The 21,962-nt window shown below is 45.3% G+C and overlaps 2 protein-coding genes across 2 annotated transcripts; both read left to right on the forward strand.

The window, feature by feature from the left end:
* The first annotated feature begins 7,144 nt into the window (after positions 1-7,144).
* MIF (macrophage migration inhibitory factor) lies at positions 7,145-9,959 on the forward strand. The gene is made up of 3 exons (XM_030500326.1): positions 7,145-7,773; positions 8,703-8,875; positions 9,693-9,959. Exons 1-3 carry the CDS (start codon positions 7,666-7,668, stop codon positions 9,757-9,759), a joined length of 348 nt encoding a protein of 115 aa, XP_030356186.1. The 5' UTR covers positions 7,145-7,665; the 3' UTR covers positions 9,760-9,959.
* A 358-nt stretch (positions 9,960-10,317) lies between these two features.
* Positions 10,318-21,100, forward strand: DDX51 (DEAD-box helicase 51). Its single transcript, XM_030500327.1, has 16 exons — positions 10,318-10,545; positions 10,681-11,066; positions 11,467-11,711; positions 11,838-11,988; positions 13,442-13,587; positions 13,932-14,003; positions 14,185-14,291; positions 14,818-14,926; positions 15,458-15,603; positions 16,303-16,501; positions 17,105-17,220; positions 17,305-17,421; positions 18,348-18,449; positions 18,927-18,990; positions 19,207-19,341; positions 20,153-21,100. The coding sequence occupies exons 1-16, from the start codon at positions 10,523-10,525 to the stop codon at positions 20,177-20,179; spliced, it is 2,145 nt and encodes a 714-aa protein (XP_030356187.1). The 5' UTR covers positions 10,318-10,522; the 3' UTR covers positions 20,180-21,100.
* The last annotated feature ends 862 nt before the right edge of the window (positions 21,101-21,962 follow it).

The following is a 21,962-nucleotide window of genomic DNA, read 5'->3' on the forward strand; positions in this document are numbered from 1 at the left end:
TCTGTGGTGTCTCAGGATCTGATTTCCAACCTGGTACATCAGCTTCTGGGAATTACATCAGATGTTTTCAGAGAAGAAAGTTTGGTTTGGAAATGTTTTTCTTGTTATGTAAGCAAGCTGCGAATAACCAGTGATTATTTGTACCCAGCAGAAAAAATAGGTTGTGAAGTTCATTGGAAATACAGTCTAAGTTTTTCCAAGTTACCACTAACAAGTATAGTAAGATTTGTGACTAAATGCTTTGGATCATGCCACCTGCTTTCAACTAATCTCTAAAGAAAAGGTTCATCAATATTACAAACAAGAGTTCCTCTCCTTACAGATGGAGCTATCCATTGAGTTTGTTTTTAACGCTTTGACATAGGAAACATGCCCTGAAAAGGCTGTTTGTACAGATTTTATTTCAGGATTTTTTTCAGAATTTTCATTATTTTCAGAATCTTTGGATATAGGAGATGTAATCCACTAACATGGGCTGTCGATGAATACTGGCATATAGTAATTCATCTCCTGACTTTTTACTTGCTGACTTTTTACAGCAAGGGTGCTATAGTGAAGAAACTGACTTAAAATCAACAGACACCACACAATCAACTTAAGCATGTCTATGCAGAGGTTCTCACCATTTAAAAGTATCTGTTTAAATTACACCATTGCAGTACAAGCATTTAGCACAAGCTATAGAAAGCTCTCCCTCTTTTCCTCAGTCTGGGGAATGGCGTGAATAGAAAAGCCCTTAAATCACAGCAACTTTTATGGTGGAGAGATTAACAAACCATTTATTTTATCCCCATTAGCATTTTTAACCAGCTTTCCCCACACACATCTCACTGCGAACACCCCCTCAACAAACACCATATGACCCCTTTAAATCACTCCTCTCATGTAAGACCCTACCCAGGTCTGCCACGTCCTCTGCTCTGGATAAAACCTGCTTATTTTAGAAAGCCTGTGGATTTCCTATCTTCCAGGAGATCCTGTTGACTGTTATGGGACTATTTGCACAACAAAGGAGCAAGTTGAAAACAAGCCTCCTCTGACTTTGTAGAATCCAGGGCTCACCACAGTGGAAAATCAAGACCCTAATTTTAAGGCATCTTTGTCATGACTTAGTCACAGTTCAGGAAAGGTCTCCACAACATGTGCTAGTGGGGTTATGGTTTATTCCACAGAAAGAGTTCCATACCTCACAATTGAGGCATCCATATAAACTTTTTAAATAAAACTTGCATAAAGAGGTACATTATAACTTTCAGCCTCTGAAACACTTGCTTTTCACTGGTTTTCAATAGCTGCTTAGTAAGTCAAACTGCACAAAAGACAAAGAATATTCCATTAAAGAGCAAAGGATTTGAGGAGCTATTGTGGGTTACAACACAAATAAGAGTTAAAACAATGCTTGGGAGTAGCGCAATTTCACTTCTGCTGTGCACAAGAAAGAAGTAAGCCTCAGCAGGACTGCTCCATCCAGCCTCAGACCCTTTGCTTTGAGAAAGAGATAGGCAGGTTAGAGATGCATCAAAGGAAAAAGGCTAAAGAAATAAGAGACTATAAGAACTAACAGACATTCTGGCCCTTCTAGGAGAGAAGGCTGAAGAGGGAGGCTGGTATGGAAGAGATGGGATTTTTTTTTATTTCTTTCCTTCCTCAGTGGCATAAGGCAGGAAGCAACAGCTTAACCTGCAGCAAGATTACACCTAGTTCTTGGAGGAAAATGTTAAAAGTCTTGGAGCTTCCAATTAGGTTCTGCATTGTACTTGCACCACAGATCCCATCAGCGGTGGGAGGTTAATAGTACTGACATTTCTTCGACCAATTAGAAATTCTTGGTTCAGCACTAATAATTAGAACATTTATAGTTGTTGTATGGCTACAAACTTTAAAAGACAGTTGTATGTGGTTAGATGTTCTCATCAAATTGATTTGATGTCAAGTTAAAAATCTCATTGACCTGGAGAAGCCTGGTTCTACTGTGTCTCTTCCAGGCAGATTGTCTTATGGAGGTCCCTCTTTCTCTAGGAACACCAATGGAGTTCTATGCAATCACAAGTCTCATTAAACAGGAAATCAATCTCTGCCACATTTGAACAAAATTAGCTATCTTGGGAATAGTCAGAAGCATGTTTTAGGCTTGTATAAGCCTTGTCTCCCAGAAAGCAGGCTTAACTGTAAATGGGAGTGAGATTTATTTTTTCCAACACATGCAGTAACATAATTAAATTCTATGTAAAACTGATGTGTTCTATTCCCCTTCAAAAAAAAAACCACTGCACTTTTTTATCAGTCTAGCAAGCACTTGCTGTTGGGGAGGGTGGGGGGTGTCAGCTGGTGGTTCTTGCACAACAGCTCCTGAATATAAAGCTAGAGGCCAGGGCTAGGATGCAGCTGGAACAGGTTTGTGCAGCTGTGTGGAAGGAATATGTAATGGGACTGAGAAATATACAGGGAACAACAAAGAGATTTTTTTGAAGAGGACATGCAAGCTCTTCGTGACAAAGGAGGCAATAGGAAAGGGACAGTCTCTTAGTTATAACACAGAAAGATGGAAAGGATTAGGGTGGGCTGGAATGCAGAGCTTTCCTCTAGCAGGAAATGGTACCATTTGGAAGAAAAAATACTGATTTTTAATCAAATAGGGTTTTTTCTACTGGAAAAACCTGTTTCAAACACTTTCAAATGGTTCTAAAAAGAAAATAATGCCAATTAACACTTCAACTTGATTTTTTTATAAAACAGTCTGCTTCTGGGATAGATGTAGGTACATATATGTCTTTAACATTTGGCATAAAGCTGAGAGCACAGGGTGTCCAGCCAAGGGAGAACAGGGCCAAGCAAGTGGTACCTCAGCAGGATCTCCTTGGCTCACCCTGTACTGCTGTGGTCTGATGCACCTTGCACCCAAAGGTGCAGATGATGGCCAAGACTCATTACTCAGACAATTCCTGGTACTCAGGCTCACTTGTTTTACCAAGAGGGTTAATTGCTGCTGAGTTCCAATGATGCGCTGCTAATAAACGTGGGTAAGACCAGAACAGAAACCAGATGGATGCCAAAGGAATTGATCCCTGGATTCCCCAGTGTGTGGATCTGACACTGTGTATTAGCAGCAGGGAAAATTGCAGGCTGGTCATTAATATTAACATAGATACTTTCTTCTGGTTTTCCTGCTATCAAGAACAATAGTAGGATTAGGCTGTATTTTGTTTAATGAGAGGGATGTTGATCTAGACCTCCACTGTGTCAGTTCACATTTACCTCAGCAGGCAAGACTGCAGCATGAGCCAGTGAGGTGCAAAATCCCTCTGGAACGTAGGGCGGCAGCAATGCAATTGCACACCCCTCACTCACACTGACCTCCCTGCATAGGCAGCGAGAGCCCAGTGGTTCAGAGGAAGCTCTGGAGGTGTTGCAGGTCATTGAGATCTTGGAGCACCTGAACTTTCTATCCAAAATTCAAAGTCGGTAAAGATGTTACTGCAGGATTCTCCCCCCAACAGTGTACCTGGGCTGAGCATTCAGGGCTCATCTTTCAGTAGGTAATTGGGCACACTGGGGTTGAAGGTTGCAATTCTCTAGTGCATGGCATTCACTGCAAAACTGGCATTTCAGACACTGAGCATTTCTGTGGTTCCCTCCTCTAGAGCAACATCCATGCATGCCTCTTGCCCTATTCTGAATGTTTCAGCAGAATTTGTCCACACAGTGGTCTCCAGACTGCCCATCTGCTTTTGTCTTAGGCTTCATGCATATTTGGGTGCAAAAGGAGAGTATTGCTGCTGGCTAGCCAGAGGCAGTTGCTCAAGCCTGGAGGTGGGCAGCCCAGCACACATGGTGCAGTTGTGCCCACCAAAACTGCCCTTACCCAGCCAGACCAATTATCAGGAACCAAGAATACCAAGTCGAAATAGTATGATGATTGTATTGGGCCTTGACACAGCTGTGAATGTCTTGGAGTAAAACACAAATCTATAGTAAGATGTCAACACATGAAAGCCTTGCATGTGGCAAGCAATGTGAGAAGGAAAGTCTTCCAGGAGAAGACAGCAGGCATGGAAAGCATCCGTGCTGCAGGGTAACTTAATAAGAACAAGAGTGAAACTATATGTGTGTTAGTGAAAAGTATCTCTGAGTGCCTGGGACTGCTTTACTTACTTTGTGCTGCTAGTGCTACTAGTTAAGAATACAGCCATTCTGCAGTAGATGAAAGCATTGTAATGGCACTGCCTGCTCCCAAACGGTGTGCCATGAGAACAGGGGTTCTATTTCATACCTTCTCGTTTTTGTGACCTGCAGGAAAATATTTAGGAAGCCTGGAAGTGAAATGAAGTACATGCAGAAGAATTTCAAAAGCATAACTGATTGGGATGCACCCAATTTCACTGCAGTTTAGGTACACAAATACCTTCCTGGATTTTCAAAACTTTTCTTAATATGGCAAAGGAAAATAATATTCCTTTTCTTCTTCCAACATTATCTAGCAATACAGATATCTCCTGAGCAGGTGATGTGCTTTGCTGGCTCCACAGACCCCTGTGCTATGTGCTTTCTCTACAGCATTGGCAAGATAGGGGACCAAGAGAACAAGGTCTATTCCAAATTGCTTTGTGACCTGCTGAACAAACAGCTGAAAACACCATCTGACAGGCGAGCTCATGCAGCAACTTGTCTGACATGACTTTCCACAGACTGTTAAAACTATTAATCCCAAACTTGTCCTTTGGTGTTCTTCTATTAATACGCTGCTTGAAGAGGCTAAATGTGAAGTCAGTAAAGCAACTCTCTGATTAAAAAGAGGAAAGGAGCAATTGCATGAGCTGCAGTGGCAATGCCCAGAAGCTGTAGAAATTTAATTAAAACAATGGAGGCTCAGGCACATAAGATTGCTTCTTACTTAAAAGGGATGGGTTGCAGGCAAGGTCCTCCTTAGCTCTAGCACTACATGGACATCTAGCTGCTCAGCAGATAAACTTGTGCTGTGAGTCTCCCAGGGCTCAGCACAGGAGAGGCAGTAAGTGGAAAAACCCACTGATCACTGTTCTGCCCTCCCCTTTTCATCCACTGAACAATTTTCAGTGACAGTGAAGACTAGAGCACAGCTCAAAAAGGGGCAGAGGCACAGTTCGCCATTCCCAGAGGCCAAAGGGATAAATTAATTATGAAAAGAGGATTTAGATAAAAATTATTTATTATTCAAACTCTGGATCATATAAGATCATTTGCTTCCAAAGTAAAATAAAAATATTGAGTACAGATATGTTCCCTGAACCCCTAAAGTTGGGTGTATTGTGACTTTTTTCTGAAAGAACAAACCCCATCTCACCCCTGTTCTGAGCCCTGTTGTGACTACCACATTTTGTCCCTATCACAGCTTTGCTTTGCAGCCAGTCTTTAAATACAAGCCTGCACCTCAACCTGCAAAAATGCTTTCTTGGGATAATAAGCATTTTGAAAGCTGCTTTGGTGAATCAAAGCAGCACAGCCAATATAGCAATATGCTACTTAGCATTTAAACATGGTATATCTTACTATATCTCTGCCTTGCAGAGCTGCTTGTTGAGGGAGGAAGACATGACATGAGGTAGGTATTTTTTTGGCAGAAAAGCTACGAAGCCTCTAAACACAGCAGAACATTCTGTGGGGAGCAGTTTCCTTCTCCAAAAATCAATCTGCCCTCTTCATACAGACACTCATTCAGAGAATGCCACCTCTGCCTGATCTTGGAGCCACAGCACCAGTATTCCCTCATGTTCTCCTGGTGCCTCCTCCCTGGTCCAGTTGCGCTGTGCTTGGATGCAGCTGGGTACGTACAGCTGCCACCCATGAATGCCCCAGCCCTGCTATTTGCAGTCAGCCTGCCCCATGTATCTCCTGACGCCTTTCTGTGCTACATGCTTTCAGAGTTATTCTTGGAGCATTCAGACACTGAAATGTGTGTTCCTAAGGTGCCTCATGGTGCAAGTACCATTAAGACCATCTCTACTTGCTAACAATTCTCATATTCTGTAATACAGAACATAAGAGCTGCCTTTGCCTGTGTCTCTGGGACATTATTAGAATGGTCTTTGGTATATTTCTGTGAAACAATTTACCTTTTAGGTTTTTTTGTTTTCAGATGCATTTATTCACAATGCTTATTTTAATCACAGGCAATTGTGTTTTAAAACAGATGCTGTGCATCTGAAAATGTATTACAAATGCACGAGTGGAGCAATCATTTGAGGAAGGGGTGTGCACCAAGTACAATAGTATTTGGTTAACTTCTAAAAATGCATTTTTAGAAGCTATGAATATGTACACACTGCTTCTTCCTCAGTCAAGGAGGCAAAGGAGAATGAAATTGTGGATGTGTCTCCATTGTGTGGCAGCATGACCAGGGTCTGCTTTGGGCCTGGCTGGCCACAGAGCAAGTACACTGTCGGTGATGTTGCTCTCAAGTTTTTCTCCCTGCTCTGACAGAATTCCCACTGCACCTCCACGCAACAAATCTGGGAGGAATAAGTGGCACTACGCAATGGCTGGGAACTGAGGTATCAAAGGGAAGAAATGTATCTTCAGTTCTTAATAGCACTGTTAATCACAAAAAAAAGAAAAAAGTTCTCCAGTACTGAGCATTATAGCCTGTGCCACTCCAAAGTACTCCCATCCAATACCGTTATTCTTTGTCCAGGGCTGTGTTCACATGTGTAACATGTATGTATGGTCAAATTTTCTAGCAGCAGCAGTGCGGGAACTGTTTTACAAATCAACACGTGCTCTATTCCTGTGTGTAAAATGCCTTTGTGGAGAGGGCTCTGGGCCTGATCCTTCCTGTGAGTCATTTCAAGCAGCACAGCGGAGCCGCGCTGCAGGGTACGACGCTGGGTGGGGAGCCGAGCTCTCCGCAACCTACGTGCACCACATCACACAGCTCAGGCAGGACTCATCTCTCAGGCTGCCTCTCACCTCCGAATGGACACGCACCCTTTCTAAGCAGAAATAAATCACTTCTGCCTTTTTCCAGTAGAAAAAAATTGATGGGAAAATGAGGATACTTGAGTAATAGATCACTTCGAATTCGGCTGGAAAACGTTAGAAAATAATTAACGTGCCAACAAAGTCAGACGTTTCTGCTTACATAGTGTTAAAGCTATACACACAGTTAAAACAAAAAAAAGCACAGATGTGCCTTTATTTTGCAAAAGAAAAAAAAAAAACGTTGCCAGGCAAAGGCCTCTGGCCCTTTCTGGCCCTGATCCTGCAGGAGCCCGCGGGAGTGCTACAGCAGGAGAACCACAGGCGCCGATAGCAGGTTATGTACGAGCCGCCCAGCGCGGCCGGACTCGGTTCCCGGGAAGAGCCTACAAGGTAGCCTCAAAAAATGCTGCACGGTAGTAACCGAGCAAACGAATAACAGCGGAAAGTGGGGAGAATTCTGGCCGGGACGCTGCCGCGGGCGGGAAGCCGTAAGCCGCATTGAAGGGCAGCAGACTGGGGAGACAGTCCCCCCCGCCCCATTTCCCTCCTCTCCCCACCGGGCGTGGCCCCTTTAAGGCCGGCGCAGCCCCTTCAAGGCTCGCGTGGCCCCGTGCGCACTAAAAGCGGCGCCGCGACCGCCTCGCACCACTGTGCTGCCGCTGATTCCGCTGCACCGCACCGCTCCTGCCGCCCGCCCGCCCGCCCGCCACCATGCCGATGTTCGCTATCCAGACCAACGTCTGCAAGGACGCCGTACCCGAGAGCCTGTTGGGTGACCTCACTCAGCAGCTGGCCAAGGCCACGGGCAAGCCCGCGCAGGTGAGGGCGGGCGGCGGGGCCGATGCTGCCGGAGGCAGAGAGCCGCGAGGCTGCGCCCACTCCCTCGCTCACTGGGGCGGAGGGGCTGCGGCCGCCGCGGGTGCTTCTACAGGCACGACGTGGTTCCGGGCCGCGCTGCGAAGGGGAGAGGGCTTGTACCTGCCCCAGCGGCCTTCCCGGGGCCGAAGCAGCCGCGGCGCGACGGTGAACTTCCCGCTGCGCTAGTCGCTTGTGCCTGGGCCCAGCGGCTCGTGGAGGCCGCCCGGAGCGCCAGCCTGACCCGAAGGAATTCAGTGCTCGCATGGCTACAGCGCTGGAGGCTTGGCTGCGCCCATGATGGGAGTCGGGATTTCAGCCGCATGTCTGGGTGAACACGCTAGTACCCGCCAGGCCGGCGAGACTCGGGCAAAACGAAGTAACCGATACCAAGCTCTGGTCCGTCTTCTCCCGGTTATCCCGGGATCGGACACGGCCCCTCTTGGGCCAGACCGCTGCAGCCTGAGAAATCAAAGCGGAGTTGCAGGCAGCGCGGTGGCTCAGGCTGTGATTTGACGGTGTGAGTTCTGGCGTGCACACACTTCTAAGGCCATTATCTCCAGCCGCATGCTCTTTGCCCCGTGTAGCGGCAGGCAGGAGTATCCCTCTTGTCTGCGGTTTCCCCCAAACACAACCTTCACTCCTAAAGCCGAGAGCCAGGCCGAGGGGATCCCTGCAGCCTGGGGGCCACCACCGTGCCACCCCGGTGGGCTTCAGTGCCTGAGCCCTTACTGCTTCCCGCAAGCCCAGGAAGGGCCCAGAGGGCAGCGCTGGGGAGCTGCCCGGGCTGCAACACAGCACATAATTGTGCTGCCTCAGTTGGTACACAAAGCAAGTTTGCATCGCAACAGGGAAGGTAAAACCTGCTGTAACCGTTTGCTCTGTTCCCGCAGTACATAGCTGTGCACATCATACCTGATCAGATGATGTCCTTCGGGGGCTCCACTGATCCCTGCGCGCTCTGCAGCCTTTACAGCATCGGCAAGATAGGAGGGCAGCAGAACAAGACTTACACCAAGCTCCTGTGTGATCTGATCTCCAAGCACTTGCATGTATCTGCAGACAGGTAAGGCTGGGACATGGGTTTAGCCTTATTTATCTGGCTTTCTGAAATTGCTTTGACAAGTTATTTCAACATACAGAAAGCCAGGAATAAGTCCATGTGGTTGAGAAAATACCAAATTATCATTTGCAATGTTTTCATGTCCAGTGAGTTTGATGCCTTTCCCTTTAGAGTCCCCTGTTAAATAGCATCCTGTTCTCAGAGCAGGGAAAAATACCAGAGGACTGACAAGTTCCCTCTGAGGTGTCATGTCTTGTCATCTGGTGATGGATGGCTGAAAGCACAGAGGAGGAGCAGTAATAGGCTGGATCTGAAAGACACAGTAGAAACCAGAAGGCTGTGAACAGCTCTCTCACAGGCTGTGGAGCCTTAGGGCAGCATCTGTGTGCAGTGGCAAAAGATGGAAAGTAGGGTTAGAAGTGAGAAGTGCAGAACTGGCCTTGAGGGCCTGCTTGGCTTTTGTAAGGCTGCCTCTTTGACACGTGTGAAGTACTGCAGCGTTTGGAACCAGACAGTTTTGATCTCTGGAAATTCTTGACAGGCCACTAGCCAAAAGCTGTATGGTGTCTGGACAGTCCTTGACTGAAGAATAAGTTGTATTTTTAAACAAAGTAGTAGTACAGTTCCAGGGACTCTGAGGAATATTAAGAGTTTGGAGGCTTTACCAGAGAAGATAGCTAGATTTCAGTAAAAATGAAGCTTGACATTTCTTCTGAGGAATAGGAAGCATTGCTCCTGTCCTGTTGTCCTGTCTCCCTCGTTATTTAGATAAATGAGGTAATAAGGTGGTTGTTTGTGTCTTCCTGTGCCTCTTCCACAGGGTGTACATCAACTACTTTGACATGAACGCTGCCAACGTGGGCTGGAATGGCTCCACCTTTGCATAGAGCATTCCCAATGTCTGAAGAGGCTGCTCCTGGACCTGCTCTCACCCTGCCCCTTAGCAGAGACCACTGCACAAATGGCCCTCTGTTGCATTTTGTGCACTCTCAGAGATCGATGGCTCCTTGTTAGTGTGTTTAAATATTGCTGCTTCAACATTCCTCCATTTTCTCTGTGTAGAAAACAAATAAAGATTTAGAAGTAAGCTGTCTGGTGTCGGCTGTGGCAGGTTGGAGATGGACTTGGGCAACTGGCAACATCTGTTTCACTTTGCTAAAGCAAACAAATTGAATGCTTTGGGTTTGCTTGTTTCTCAGACATGGTATTTCACAGTATGCTTTGACTGAGTGGCAGGTGCCGGACAGCACTCCAGAGTGACCTTTTTACCTTGCTCAGCTCCAGAAGCCCTTCAGGGCTTCTTGTTGCTCTTGAGGATTTTTGCTGTGGCCTCCATTGCCACAGCAGAAGCAGTCCTTGAGCCAGCCCTTTATGTGCCGCTTCAGGAACTTCTCTTTAGTGCTGTACCAGCCGTGTGGGTTGGTGCAAGCAAGAAGTGCTGGGGCCTGTGGTGCGCCTCTGCGCTGTGTGCCAGCCCTTTCCCCGCAGTGGCGCTGTGCTGCCGTGCCGACCTCCCGCCGTGCCGAGGCGCGCTTCCTTCCGCCGTCTTTTTACCTCAGCCCTCCTCCTCCCTCCGCGCCTTCTGGAGCCTTCCGCCGCCGCCACGCGGATTCCGCTGGCGTCATCTCCGTGCGCCCGCGCGGCGCGGCCATGGCGCTGTTCTGCATCAACAGGTAGCGGAGGGCCCGGCCTGCCTGCGGGAGGTGCGCCCCGCTCGCGTCCCGCCGCGGCCGCGCTGGGCCTGGGGGGAGCGGTGGGGCTGTGCGGCTGTGCCGGAGCCTGAGGGGGTTTTGTCTGGGCTGTTTCAGGTACGGCGGGGAGGAGGATCAGGAGGAGGGGGCTGAGGCGCAGGTCCGGGCTCGGGTCCTGCTGGAGCGGCTGCAGCAGCAGGCACGGGCTCGGCAGCTGAAGAAGCAGAAGGAAGCGCAGCCCGAGGGAGAGGAAGGCGAGTTGTGCCCGGGGGTCGGAGGGCTGAGCCCCGGGAGTGAACCCGGGCGAGGAAAAAGGAAGAAGAAAAGTGAGAGTGAAGAGCAGCCCTGTGCGCCAGGGCAGAAGCGTCTGAAGAAGAAACGGCCTCGCAGCTCTTCTGCAGACCGGGCGGGCACTGAGGGGTCAGCAGATGGTAGCAGTCCCTCGAAGAAGAAGAAAGAAAATAGACGAAAATCGAAAGTGCTGCAAGAGAGGACTGAAGCAGGTAAGCATAAACCGAGGCTGTAGGATCTCGATTCATTGTGGTTGACAGCTCTCAAGAGTAGATATAATTTGCCTTTTGAGCAATTTGCTGAATTTACCTACTGGTGAATTTTGCTTCCCTCTGCTTAATATGTTCCCCAGATAATTCCTTCTTTAGGGGAAAGACCCATATTGCAGACTTTGAGGATGAGTTTAGCATAAGGGAAGGAGGGAAGCATGTCACCTCAGTCTTCAATTGCCTCCAGACCAAGGAAGAAATGTTTGGCTTTTGCACTTGGATTAGGAAGAAAGAGGAGCTTGCAAGTTGTTGCTTAAGTCCTACGTTGTGAAATGTTCCCTACATCCCTTTTCTGTGGCATGTTCTGGCCTGTAGCTTTGCATTCCTGTTACCCAAATTCCAGATTCTGAAGAAGACATCAAACAACATGAAAACAGAAGCAACTTTAAAAATAAGTCTTCTGAAAGGAAGAAGAGGCATGAGGAAACAGAGGGAGCTGAAACAAGGAAGGAGGAGAACAGTGAAGGAGCTGAAGGAAATCAAAGCACAAAGGAGGAGCTGTCCTTAGCAGCCTCAGAGGAAGAGGCAAAACCGCCACCCTCCAGTTTGATGGTTCTTGGAGACTATGATAGAAAGCCAGTGCAGAAGGTAAGTAGCCTGGCTGAATTTTGAGGATGGTCGGGAAGAAATATGCATCTTAGCAGCTTATTTTACATATGTTGTTGCCTGTTTTATGGTAAAAATGCTTTTTAATTCTCCTTTCCCCCACCTTAGGTTCAGCCCTTCTTACCACACTGGCTTGCTCAACCCAAATTAGTGCAAAAATGTATCAAAGATAATCTGTTTCCAATTGGAGATTTCCCAGGAATTCATCCTCGACTGTTGAAAAAGCTGCAAGTGAATGGGATAGAGTCCTTCTTTCCAGGTACCTTGATAGTGCTTTTGTTTCTTTCTAAACTGACTTATGTAGTTCATGCAGTCTGTTGCTGTCTATTGTGTGTAGTCAGTGAAGTAAAATACAGAACAGATCCAAGTTTAATGCATCAAGTGATTGCACTAGTTTTAGCCCTTCATGTTCAAAGCTTGTATAGTCTGAGTAATTAAAGTCTGTTACCAAGTCGTAAGTGCAGCTCCACAAAATATGGTGGTTTGAAGTAATGGCTCACAGCTGCAAAGAGGGAGGTGTTACTTGAGTCTTCCCATTTTTATCTACTTTTGCCAGGCATGTGCTTTTAGTTCCTTACCTGCCACCATCTCTGCTGCTAATGGTCCTCTCTGGGACCCCAGACAACTCATTAAAGCAGCAGGAAACAACTCAAGAAAAATAAAAAATGTGTTTTCCGTTATTTTACCAGTTTCGCAAGTAAGTGCAATAAGTGTCAGCTCCTAAGTAGAAGGCACAGCTGGAAGCAGGGACAAGGAGCGGAGGCAATGAGAGAGAAGAGAAGGTGGGATCTCTGACCTTCAGTCAATTACTTGGTTTATCTGAGCCTGGAGGCTTAAACTCTGCCAGAGACCCATCAGTGTTATATTGGAAAACCAGCATGTATCTTATCTTTTAGAGTATGCTGTGACATAACGTTTTAATGTAAATGCTATTGCTTATTTTGTCCTGGGAGATCTTAACAGGTTGCTGATAGCAGCAGCTTGTGTTTTCTCGTAACTCAAGTCCAGCTTGTGTCACTTGGTAGTAGATGAATCAAGCAGTGTCATGCTCTGTCTGGTAAAGATGGTGTCCACTGAAGTCATATGCATTGTGGAGTATGCTCTTATCATGGACCTAGATCCCCTGCTAAATCTCATAGATAAACCAAAGTTGGCCAGTTTGTTAGGGCTTGTCATGGGGCAGGGAAGGGAGTGAGTTCAGGCATGACAGCCAAAGCTGTTTGCTTCAGCCCTTGTATATTTTGAAGCAAACTTGACTTACTCCAAAGACTACAGCAGTTGTGCATTTTGCTGCTTGGCAGATGTGGCTGCATTGCCTTGTTGCGTATTCTGTGTTTATGTAAAGAGTAGTTTGTACTTCAGTGAAAGGATGCTTATAGACAAATACTCACCAGTTTTAAATCTGCCCAGTGCCATCCTAACATGAAAACAAGATGACAGATATGAGTTGAAAACAATATTTAACACGGTAGCATCCTAGATGAGCACTAGAAGTAGTTGAATCTTTGGAGGGAAATCTCTGTATTCAGTGCTAAGCTCCCATGAGTGAAAAAGAACTAGGTAACCCCAGATAGCATCTCTAGTAAGAGCTGGTTTTGATTTCTTTGCCTCTGGTATCTGTAGCAACAATAGCATGTGGAAACAGATTCAGATTGTATCTAATTGCTTTTCTGTATACATTAACTCTGTAGTTTGTTTCCATTTTTGTTCAGTTCAGGCAGAGGTGATTCCTGCTATTCTACAGAGTGCATCCAATGGGTACTTGCTGGGGCAGGGAGGATACTGCCCCAGAGACATCTGCGTCTCTGCACCTACTGGCAGTGGTAAAACCCTGGCCTTCGTCATACCCATAGTCCAGGTGAGTTTACCCCTAGTGAAATGTCTGTAGGGAAAATACTGGGGTTGCTTTTGTTCAAGTGAAATTTGAACTTGGGAGTAGGTCAAAAAGCCAAGGAATTTGGGGATGCAAAGCAGCAGTATTTAGCTTAGAGCTGTTTGAGGAAACTGTATAAGTTTGCTTTGTCTTAGTATCTCACTCCTTTTCTCAGATAGCAGGCACAGAATGAGGAGTTGGGAGGGTGGAAGGGAGTAAAATGGAAATATAAAACTCCGTGTGGATGTATCAAGCCCATCTCTTCCCATTAGGTTAGATACAAAACTCCCCATTGCTTTCAGAGACTTATTTGGCCTTTGTTCTGGCAGGTTCTGCTAGATCGAGTAGTTTGCCAAGTACGAGCTCTGGTGGTTCTGCCCACCAAAGAACTGGCACAACAGGTATGTGGCTCTTCACCTTCTCGCTGAGCAGAATTGGGTGAGGGAAAGACTGGTGCAGTTGATACTTTCCGTGGCTGTTCTGTGAAGCAGGTTGAAGACCTGAAAGTGGGTTTGGTGGTGTTAGTGTAATGGGAAGTATTACTTTAACTGATTGTGGCTAACAAAGCTCATCTCTTTGCAGGTGAGTAAAGTGTTCAACATTTACACTGATGGGACGGGTCTGAAGGTTGTTTTGATTACTGGCCAGAAATCGTTTGCAAAGGAGCAGGAGATGCTTGTCCAGAAAAAGTAGGTTAAAAGGGTTTTGAAAGGTTTCTAGAGATTGTAAACTACTTCATCTCAGTAAGCAGAGGTCAAAATCTAGGCTGTTACATCACACCATCATGCAATAATGATTTTGGATAGTGGGTTTATAAGCTAAACTGGTTGTTCTGTCTTTGTCAAAGTGCCTGCTACTACCCCTTTTCTGTGATGATACTTTACTAGATTTGTGAGGTTCTTTGCCAGCTGAGTAGAATGCAAACATTAACCCACAGGTTACCCACAGGTACAAATGATTGCTATGGGATTTTGCTGCAGCTAAGTTTTTTTAAAGAGCAGTGCTTTCTGTTGAAAATGAGGCAGTACAATGGAGAACAGGGTTTAGTGTCCAGCACAGCCTGTGTATGCTCTCTGAAGTAAAGTGCATATTGGAATTTTATTAATTCTCTGTTAATTAAATAGTAGGAATATCTTACAGTCTCCTGGCCAGGGGTCTCTATTACATACTCTGTGGTGTAGGGAGAAACTTACTAATGGCTGCTTGTTCTTTCAGAGTGACAGGCTACTGCAGCCTGGCTGATATTATTGTGGCTACACCAGGGCGGCTCACAGATCACATCAGCCAGACCCCAGGGTTCAGCCTGACGCAGCTTCGCTTCCTGGTGAGTCAACTCCACAGGTCTCCCATCTTAGTGCAATATCTGTTACAGCTGTAATTCTGCTTTGTTCTTGCATGATACATAAGTACTTCTCTGTTGGAACTGTTGAATGGGCCTGGTCTGCACTTGATTGCTCGGGAAGCAGTCTTGAGATGTTTTGTTCCAACTCATGACACTCAAGTGTCTGCCCACTTCCCTTTCTGTCTTAGCCTCTTGCAAACACAAACTTAGAGTAAAGCCTTATCGGTGGTCGAAGTCAAGCTAAATTATCAGCCTGTTGTAGCTTCCACCATATGGGAGTCTGTGCAGAGACATAGTTACAATATTATTTAGGAAATGGAGATTTTTCTCTCTTACTCAGAAACACGGATTTATGCACAAATGAACTCGTGTTTATTTTTAAGTGTCAGGCTAGCTAGAAGCTTCTGTTATCTTACATTCTGGCTTGCTTGTTATAGATACAAAAGGAAAATAAAAGCTCCCTAGTGCTAGACAGTATTTAACAAGTAGTGCTTTTCATCCTTGTGAATTCAGATCATAGATGAAGCTGACCGTATGATCGATGACATGCACCAGAACTGTCTGAACCAAATTGTCAAAGCTGCATTCCGAGTAGAAAATGACTCTGGCTCCAGCATGCTTTTTCAGAGGACCAAACCAGGGCCTATAACAGCAGCCAGGTGAGTTGCAGAATGCATTTCTTTGAACAGATAGCGCGGACACCAGAACTTACATGTCACTGTCTGCTTCACAATACTTTCTCACAGGCATTCCCAAAGCTTCCTTACTCTGAGAAATGTCTGCCAAAGTAAAGCAGCTGCTTTTTCAAAGCAGCTTGAAAAAGCAGGCATTAAACAGCTGATGTTGGAGGATGTCTTTTAGATTGAAGCCTAAGTGTTGTATTCTTCAAGCTTTCCTTAACTAGACTAAAGGAACATCAAAAGAATGCACAAATACTGCAAGTGTGTGATTCATTTGCACAGTAACTATAGTGATGGCCTCTGGCAAGCTGAGTAATGGGTTTGGAAGAAAACTCTTTATCTGCAGCTACTATTTTCATACAGCATGGTAGAAATGTGTCAGAAACTGCGAACAGTGACCAAGGAAGGAGGCAACTAGAAAATAAGGACATGGGTAACTAGAATGTAAGGATGTGTCCAGCAGTAACAGGTGGTGCAGTTGGTTGACGGTGCTGACCAGTTCTGTCTTTGAACTCCACCATAAAACAAGGGTGCAAAAGAACCTGCAGGGAAAGGCCCCCAGGAAAAGAGCATCAAAAAGAGTTAATTGCTTTCCTCAGAACATCATCTGAAGGCACCTGTGGAGGAACTCCATTGTCCCATCCTCAAAGCTCAGTTTCCGTGTGCCATTTATTTCAGCTCCTGCTATCCTCGGATACCCTTACAGAAACTGCTGTTTTCAGCCACACTCACCCAGGACCCCGAGAAACTGCAGCAGTTGGACTTATTCCAGCCTCGCCTCTTCACATCTGTCTATTCTGAGAAAAAAACGCTCGGAGATGGAACAGAGACAGATCAAGATACTAATAAGAAATTCACACTCCCTGAGGGGCTCTCGGTATGACATTATTTCTCTTGAATAAATAATACTTGAAGATGTGTTTAGCTCTGGAGTATATAGTTATGTTTTTACCCTGTGGTTCCTTGCATTACAGAGGTGCTGGCTGAAATACTTTGGGAGTATTTACGACTCAGAGAGCTCTGCTTTTGCACATTTGTTTTCTCATTAATTTGTGTTAATTTATGAAGATTGGATTGATTTATTTATATATTTTTAACTCTTTTCATGCAGAATCAAGTTTACCAGCAACACTTCAGGGAGTGGAGATATGAAGTAATAATAATGTAGTAGCACTTATCAGCTGTCCATAAGTATAACATGCATTTCAAAGCATGTAGATACAGGTCACTCTGTACGCAGGAAGGCAGTGCATGTTGTTACTTGCTGTGAGAGGTGAAAACATTAGACCACCACAGATCTCCCATCTCCACCTTGTGTTGTATCCTGTAACTATGACTTGCTCTAAAGGGGGTGGCATTGTGGGGGCTTGTTTTACTGCTATTAGTCAGTTGTAAAACATGTAGGTCATGGACAGGTAGTGGGTTTCAGAGAAGATTGCCTTGGCAAGAAGTAACTTAACTTCTTCTTTCTTGACTGCAGCAATGTTATGTGCCTTGTGACCTGAATTCCAAGCCTTTGCTGCTCTTGCATTTCATGCTGACAATGAAATTTACCCGTGTGTTGTGCTTTACCAACTCCAGGGAAGCTTCTCACAGGTGAATATATTGAGATCACTATAGTGGGTATCTGTCAAGTGGTGTTACAGAGGTAAAGAAATGACTGATCCCATTTACCTACAGGTTGTTCCTGCTGGTTCAAGCCTTTGGTGGAGTCCCTGTAGCTGAATTTTCTTCTCGGCTACCTCCAAATGAGAGACAGAGAACCATAAAGGAGTTTGAACAAGGAAAAATACAACTGTGAGCATCTTAAATTAGAGTTTTATTGCACATCTTATAGGCTACTTCTGGTGTGAAAAGCTAGGTAGAACCAAGAACACAGTTAAGTGGGGTCCTCTGTACACAAAGCGTGCAGGAACCAACTTACAGCATGGGTGTGAGACTTGAACTTGTGACTTCTGAATTGTTTACTCTGCATGTAACTTGGCCTCTTATAATCCTGCCTCAATCTGGATTTCTCTGTGTTGTTTTGTAACAAGCAGTAAATGCAACTGCTTATTCATGTAGTTGCCCGGAACACACACAGTTCTGAAAATCTTAAATTTAATGTGTGTGCTAGGCACCTGGCACTTGTTGGAAGAATATGAATGTTGTTGGTACTTCCTACCAAAGAAATCCCTGATAAGACTGGCATACAGATTACTTCTATCCATGTGTTTGACTTGCTTTGTGATTTTGGTAGCTATATGGGATTGAATCTGTGGAATGTCTCTGAGAAGAGGGGTAAATGCTTACTTTCTTGGTTTTTCTGTTTATCAAAACCTGGTGTTTAAATTCCTCCTTGACTGCTGGAATTTAGCACCTCGCTGCCTGTGTTCAGTGCCTTTATGGAATGTTTAGATAGCTCACAGGTTTGTGACCTCTAATGTGGTGGGAGCTGTCTGGCTTAGTGTCACATGCTTGGAGAACCTGGAAACACCAAGTAACTTCTAATGCACAACAGTAGGTGATAAGCCTGCAGTGATGCTCGGATGTCCGCAGACAGCTACTAGTGCCAGTGACACTAAGGAGTGACTTTCCATTCTGCTCTTCTGCTCAGAGGTCAGAGGCTGGCTGCCCACTTTGAACAGAGATTAGCAAGAGTTGTGCTGTGTTCACCTGTTACTCTTGTGTGTGCAGTGCAAGAGATGTGACCTGAAAATGACTTTTTATACATTTAAAAACAGGTTAATCAGCACAGATGCCACTGCACGAGGGATTGACGTTAAAGCAGTGAATTATGTTATAAACTACGATGCGCCGCAGTTCATCAGGACATATATTCACCGGTAAGATAACCAGGAGCAAAAGGAAGATGTCTGAGCTTGGTTTGCATTGAAATGTTTGGCAAGGTGACATGCACTAGAAAGGGGTTTTAGCTTTTGATTTTTTTTATTTTTTTTACTTCAATAAGCAAATAGCTTTGTAAGGAAAATTAAGCCTGTAGCATCACCAGAGTAATGCAGTATTGACACAGAGAACTAGCACCCTATTATAGAAAATGTGTTTTACGGGAGCTAGAAATCCTGTCCTGGGCAGTATTGAATATTGGGTTTCTAGATGATCAGAAAACTGTAGTGGCTCAGCAGCTGTGAACAACCACTGGAAATGATCGTCCATTGTAACATAGGGCTACTTCTGCTGTGTTAACCTCAAAAAACCCCTCAGATTTAAGTGATTCTGGAGAATTTCAGAATCAGACTTTGGAGCTGATAATGCCAGTGACTCTGGCTAAACTGACTTAATACTACCTTTTTCATTTGCAGAGTTGGAAGAACGGCTCGTGCAGGGAAAGTGGGTGTTGCTTTCAGCTTGGTCCTTAGAATTCAGGTAGGTTGGTGGTGTGGGATTTCCTTTGATAAGGACGCATGTAGGGGCATAAGGAAGATAAAGGTTCACGCTACTTCCTACCTTTTCCAGTCAGCTGAGCATTGTACTTGGAAACTTCAATTATTTCCTAACTAGGCAGCATATTGCAAAATGTGCTTGTTTTCTAGGCAATAGGCAGTGGGGTGTCTCATCTCCTGTGTCTGTTTTGTTATGTAGGAACGTAGGTTTCTGCAGATGTTGAAGGATGCTGGCATCCAAGATATCAAAAAGCACCCAGTGAAGGGCAATTCATTAAAGCCATTGGTGCAGCGATATGAGGAAGCTCTGTGTAAGCTGGAGAAGACAGTCAAGGTAATGGAAATGGGGAAGAAAATTGCAACTCATGACTAGGACAAGTGTCAGTGTCCAGTCTCCTTTCCTTTAACTGAGACATTTCCATTTCAGTGCAAAGTCAGCGTTTGTGGCTGCATCATTATGAAATACTGTGAAAGGGTGAGGGTGGGAGAAAGACGAAATGTTAAAGGAAAGATAAGCAGCATCCATGGAGGTATTTAAAATGTGGCACTTAGGGACATGGTTTAGTGCTAGATTTTGCAGTGTTAGGTTTATGGTTGAACTTGATCTTAAAGGTCTTTTCCAACCTAAATGATTCTATGATTTTTGGTGTTTCTTTTTCTGTTCTGCCTTTCTCTTTACCTCTGGAGTTACCTCTTTACCTTTGGTAACTACCCAGAGGAAGGCAAACAAAATGCAGAGATTAAGCCTTTTGTCATACAGTTTTAAGACTGTAAATTACATCCATGCTGACTAGAAGTTGGGTATTCCAAACCAGGAAAGTATTTTGTGCATGCCCTCCTTTATAAACAAGTGGGAAGGTTGAGAGCTCTCAGTTAAAAGCGGAGTAGCATTTAATTTGCCAGATGGGTAAACGGGGGATCCATAATGGGCTTTCTTTGCTGTGTGATTTGGGCAAGTGTTCTGTGCTCCAATTTGAGAGCTCCTGATAAACATCTGTCCTTGAAAAATGATGATTTTGAGTTGTAGGAATGAGAATTAGGGCAAAAAGGATTATTAAATTGTCCCATTGCTCCCCAAAGTCCCTTCTGTGTGGCTCTGAGCCAGGGTCATCTTCAGTCACCTTCTCAACTTTAATTTTGAACAGAATGAGCAAGCACAGAAGCGAGCGTGAGTGAATAAATGCTGAGGAGGCTGTTTCATGGAACAGAAGCTGCTGAATGGGACAGGTCCTGGAGTGCTACTCAGCACTGTAAAAGTGAAACCCAGTCTCTGAATGGTTGGCTCCTCAACCGTATCATTGCTCAAGTCGACTATTACAGAGTTAGTTCCCCTTTCAAGGTCACTGTGAACAGAGTTCAGCTACTGGTTTAAAAAAAAATAAATAAATTTTGATAAGGAGAGACGACAACGGACTCCACACAATTCAATGTGAATCAAGCAGAAGCCGCTTTATTGTTCTCACTATCCCTTTATATAGAGAGTTTTCTATCCTTACATGCGGCCACACGCCTTTTGATTGGTAAAAGCCCTTTTGAACGAGGCAATCACGCAGCTCGATAAGTGTCCTTATTGGTTCATCTAGTTCCTGGTGTTCCTCTCATGTATCTGACTGCAGCTGTTTTCTTCCTCTTATCTTGTTCTTGATATGCGGCTATGTGTTTAGAGGAGGCTCCTTTATGGCTGGTTCACTTCCTCTTATCTTCTTCTTGGTATGCGGTTGTGTGCTTAGGAGAGGCCCTCATATGGCTGATTTCATCATATGTCCATTGTTCTCTAAATATGACCCCACATTTTGAGATACAGTTATCTTGGAGAGGACTTTGCATCATATCCCACTGCGTATCTAAAACTGCCACCACTAAAGAGAAGCCATTACGCAGCTCTTGAGTGGAGGCCTCATGGAACTGCTGGCCTCCAACGGCGAGGCCTGTGCCTTGGCTCTGAACGGGGACAGCTAATGGTTCTGGCTCACTGCACGTGCAGCTGCCAATACACAAGCACCTATACGGTGCCTGGAGCAGAAACATGTTTGAAGAGCTGCTCTAGGCTGAAGTGACCGTGACTTTTAAATAAATGCAATGTATATTTAAAACAGTGTCTGATAAAGTTTCCTGGGAACAAGAGATAGTGTTGAAGGTTTTTTCATGCCTTTAGTGTAATTTTCTTGCCTACATTCTTTCTTCCACCTATCAGTACTAGTGGTAGCAGCAGGTGTTACTGAGTGTTGGATTGGTGTTAATGCAGACTGAAATGTCTGGTGTCTGGAATGAATATACATATTGGAGTCAGCTGGTATCACCACAAGCCATAACTCTGTATTTGACACATACCACTGGTATTTTTAGCTGCTCCTGGCAGAACGCTTAGAGCTACAACCTAACTGCAGCCTGCAGTTACCCTGCAAGATCTTCAGTTGGAGATGACTTGGCTCTGACTTACTGTTTTGTGAAACAAAATAAACGTACACCAGCAGTGGCTGGTGTATGTCATTGGAGCAAAACGGAGGGCTGGGAATGTGGAGGGATGGGTGTCAGAAAGGGTGGTTGTATCTTCTAAAGGAGCAACGTGGGGTTGTTTTGTAGCAGTCAAGTTGTGTGTCTGTGCTGTGTGGCTGCTTTCTCGAGTCTTTCTTGAGAAACCTCTGCACAGCACGGGGTTCCCAGGCAAGTGTCAGAGTAGCAGAAGCAGAACAGCCTCTTTAGGCAAGAGCTGCGTGTTACCTTGAGCAAAACAAGGCTCTACCACCTCTTGTGCACTTACATGACATCATCCCAGCTCCGGCTTTCTTATGGAAGCAGTTCAGGGCAGTTAAGTTCGTTAAAAAAAGCCCGAGTTAAGTATGAGGCAACAGAGCCTGGTCGGACGTTTGCCCTGAGGCAGTGCCATCGCGCCTGCCCTTTGGCACTACGCGAAACGGTCCTGCCCGCCCCGGGCGGTCCCACTCCGAGCAGCGA

The sequence above is a fragment of the Strigops habroptila genome, chromosome 11 (genome assembly GCF_004027225.2).
Source record: "Strigops habroptila isolate Jane chromosome 11, bStrHab1.2.pri, whole genome shotgun sequence".
Classification (NCBI taxonomy): domain Eukaryota; kingdom Metazoa; phylum Chordata; class Aves; order Psittaciformes; family Psittacidae; genus Strigops; species Strigops habroptila.

What these genes read in the sequence shown, in the direction of transcription:
- MIF (XM_030500326.1), top strand. Translation starts at nt 7,666, where the DNA reads ATGCCGATGTTCGCTATCCAGACCAACGTCTGCAAGGACGCCGTACCC. An exon ending in CCACGGGCAAGCCCGCGCAG is followed by an intron (nt 7,774 to 8,702) that starts GTGAGGGCGGGC and finishes CTGTTCCCGCAG; the next exon opens with TACATAGCTGTGCACATCAT. An exon ending in TTGCATGTATCTGCAGACAG is followed by an intron (nt 8,876 to 9,692) that starts GTAAGGCTGGGA and finishes CCTCTTCCACAG; the next exon opens with GGTGTACATCAACTACTTTG.
- DDX51 (XM_030500327.1), top strand. Translation starts at nt 10,523, where the DNA reads ATGGCGCTGTTCTGCATCAACAG. An exon ending in CACTCCCTGAGGGGCTCTCG is followed by an intron (nt 16,502 to 17,104) that starts GTATGACATTAT and finishes TCTTGACTGCAG; the next exon opens with CAATGTTATGTGCCTTGTGA. An exon ending in GAACAAGGAAAAATACAACT is followed by an intron (nt 17,422 to 18,347) that starts GTGAGCATCTTA and finishes ATTTAAAAACAG; the next exon opens with GTTAATCAGCACAGATGCCA.